The 3,117-nt window shown below is 39.1% G+C and overlaps 1 protein-coding gene across 1 annotated transcript; it reads right to left on the reverse strand.

Annotated features, from left to right (window-relative positions):
• Positions 1-1,005: 1,005 nt before the first annotated feature.
• On the reverse strand, positions 1,006-2,916 carry LOC144548534 (uncharacterized). Its single transcript, XM_078297234.1, has one exon. The coding sequence runs from the start codon at positions 2,899-2,901 to the stop codon at positions 1,186-1,188; it is 1,716 nt and encodes a 571-aa protein (XP_078153360.1). The 5' UTR covers positions 2,902-2,916; the 3' UTR covers positions 1,006-1,185.
• Positions 2,917-3,117: the final 201 nt, after the last annotated feature.

Below are 3,117 nucleotides of genomic sequence, written 5' to 3' on the forward strand. Positions count from 1 at the left end.
AAAAAGTAATAAAGATAATAAAACAATGGCCACCTTTTCATATATCTCTAAGACATCCCACTGATATTACATAATACTACAACACTCGATGTAATGGGGCATTATCTTAAGTATCATCCAGGTCCACATATATCCTACATATATAATTTTTTTTTCTTTTTTGAAATATACAAAGAAAACAGCGAGTCAGTCTGAATAGCCTTATTGAGTTATTCAGGAACTGATACAAACAATCAATAAGAAACCATGCTCAGCTCAACCATCATCCAGGTCAAAGGGGCGATTATTGGCTGTCAAGAATAATCGCCTCTTCGCCCTCAACCTAAAGGACCCAGTTTTCAGAGAAATTTTTATATCGGTCCTTGGAACGTGAGAGAAAATATTGTTCCTCACATAAAGGCCCCTGAAACCTGTCAGAATGCAGAAACTTGCAGTAAAGCCTCTGAATTTTACCAGAATTCAGTAATAACAGTTCCGAACACAGAAATAAGCCACTGAATCCTGTCAGAACACATAATTTGCAGAAAAGCCCCCGAATTTTACCAGAATTCAGACATAACAGTCCATGACCCTGAAATACTGGAAAGACCTTGAAAGTTGGAAGGACAATTGATACTTACAACAACACTGGTATCCAAGGTAGAGGCTAAGTATGAAGGACAAAAGCTTAATTTGGTTTCAAATGATACTTCAATTTTTTCGACAATCATTTCCCCATTTCAATAGTTTTCTTGAATGGATATTAATTGCTAAAACCTTTGTGAAATTGAGGAAGATTTGCATGGTACAACAATTGAAATTTAGAATTCAAATGTAAGTGCAAGTTGGCACCCCTAACACCAGCTTTATACGGTTTAAGATTAAGGGCCAGTAGTGGAGTAGCTGCTAGGTAATGGTACATTAATTGTAACTGGTAAGTACTTGATCAGCAAGTTGGATGCAGCACAACTGCAAGTGATAAAACAATGAAATCACACAAAAAATAGAACTAAATGCAGAATGAGCAAATAAATCATTACAAATTATAACAGACAAGAACAGTGAAAAAAAATAAAGAAAACAGCTAGAATAAGAGAAATATTCAGAATGGCAGTACAAAAGCTTCAGTTAATCGCAACAAGCTGCCCAAAGCATAATAATTGCTTATCTACATTAAAAAGTCCATCTTCAACCCGATTTGGCACATCAATCATTTGTCTGACGACTTGTCTGCTCCATCAGATCTCTCGCATCATCATCTCGTCCCATTTTCAAAAGCAGTTCTAATACTGGTGCAGAGGCAGCTAAATCGGGTTTCATCCCTTCTTGCTTCATTCTGTTCAGCACACACATAGCCTCGTCTACTTTTCTCTTCTTAGCATATGCTTTCAGCAAGGAAGTGTAAGTTGAGAGATCTAGCGCTAGATGATTGAGATGCATTTTATCTAGGATATTCAACACATCATCAATATTACCATCATTTACATAGCCGAGAAGTAAAAATCGATATGGTAGAACACCTGGTTTTATACCTCCCCTTACCATTAAATCAAGCAACTTTTGAGCCTCCTTTGTTTGTCCTTGTTTGCACAAAGAATCCATCATTGATCCATATGTAACCTCATCCGGCAAAAAACCTTGATCAATCATATCCTTGAAAACTCTAATCGAATCTTTCCAACAGCCTAGCTTAGAATATCCATTTATAACAATAGTATAAGTGAGAAGATCAGGTGTGACACCTTTATCAATCATATCATACAGTAGTTTCTCTGCATTGTCAGTTTCCCCCCTCTTGCAAAGCGAATCCACAATTATAGTGCAAGTCACGGTGTTAGACAATATTCCCTTTGAAACCATCTCCTTCAGCAACTTCTTTGCTTTTTCTAGTTTGTTCATCTTGCAGAGCCCATCTATAAGAGTACTATAGGTAAAAACATCAGGAACCTTTCCTCTAGAAATCATATTACATAGCACCTCCTCTGCCTTTTCACATTCCTCCTCCTTGCATAATGCATCTATGATGGTAGTATAGGTCACAACATCGGGATCATGCCCTTTAGAAATCATGGACTGAAGCAATTCCACTGCCTTGTCCAATAGCCCTTTCTTGCACAACCCATCCACCAGAGTATTATATGTCACAACATTAGGTTGAATTCCCTGAGAAACCATGTTGGACAACAGTTCCTCTGCCTTCTCAGTATCTCCTTCCTTGCACAGACCATTAATCAGTGAGCTGTATGTGATTACATTTGGCACGATACCCTCTGAAAGCATTCGCTCAAACAAAATAAATGCTTTACTAATTGTGCCTTCTTTACAAAGGCCGTCAATCAAAGAGCTATATGTGACTACATCCGGCAGAATACCCTCTGAAAGCATTCGCTCAAACAAACTAAATGCTTGACTAATTGCGCCTTCTTTACAAAGGCCATCAATAATAGTGTTGTAGGAAATCACGTTAGGTGTACATCCCAGCTTTGGCATTTTATTGAACACCATGGCTACGGCATCACTAATCCTATTCTCAGAACAAAGGCCCTTAAGTAGGGGATTGAAGATGTTAGGTTCAGCTCTCTGCCCGCCCTTAATAAATCGCCCCAAGAATACCAAGCCTAGTCTAGGCTGATTCATTCGGATACAGTAGCTGATCAAGACACTATAGGTGACACCATCGGGTGAGGGTGAGACCCGTCTAGGTTGGGTCCAACGGTTAAAGAGTGAAAAGACAGATGCATAATGGTTGTTGGAGTTCTTCATACGAGTTAAGGCTGTAAAGAGTTGATTAAAGGAATAGATGGATGGTGTCGGGTTCTTTGCAGCCAGCAAGCGATCAAAAATTTGAAAAGCATCTTTAATAGTAAGGGTGCCCGACCGACAACGTTCTTTTACAACCAGTTCCAATTGGCGGATCCCCATGGCCGGCCGTGTGTTGGAAATGGTCAAAACTCCTCTTATAAGATCGGTGGTAGCCTCAAAACTGCTTCTAGAATATAGGCAGATACACCTCTTTGTTTGATTTTGTATGGACAGAAATCCAAAGAGCTCAGCCTTCGCAGTTCAAGGAGAGAGGTCAGCTGCAAGGGCCTTACTGAATAAATGCTATAATTTATCAATGGATTACCTACAACATAA

This window comes from Carex rostrata, chromosome 33 (assembly GCF_964058835.1).
Source record: "Carex rostrata chromosome 33, lpCarRost1.2, whole genome shotgun sequence".
In the NCBI taxonomy this organism is placed as follows: Eukaryota; Viridiplantae; Streptophyta; class Magnoliopsida; order Poales; family Cyperaceae; genus Carex; species Carex rostrata.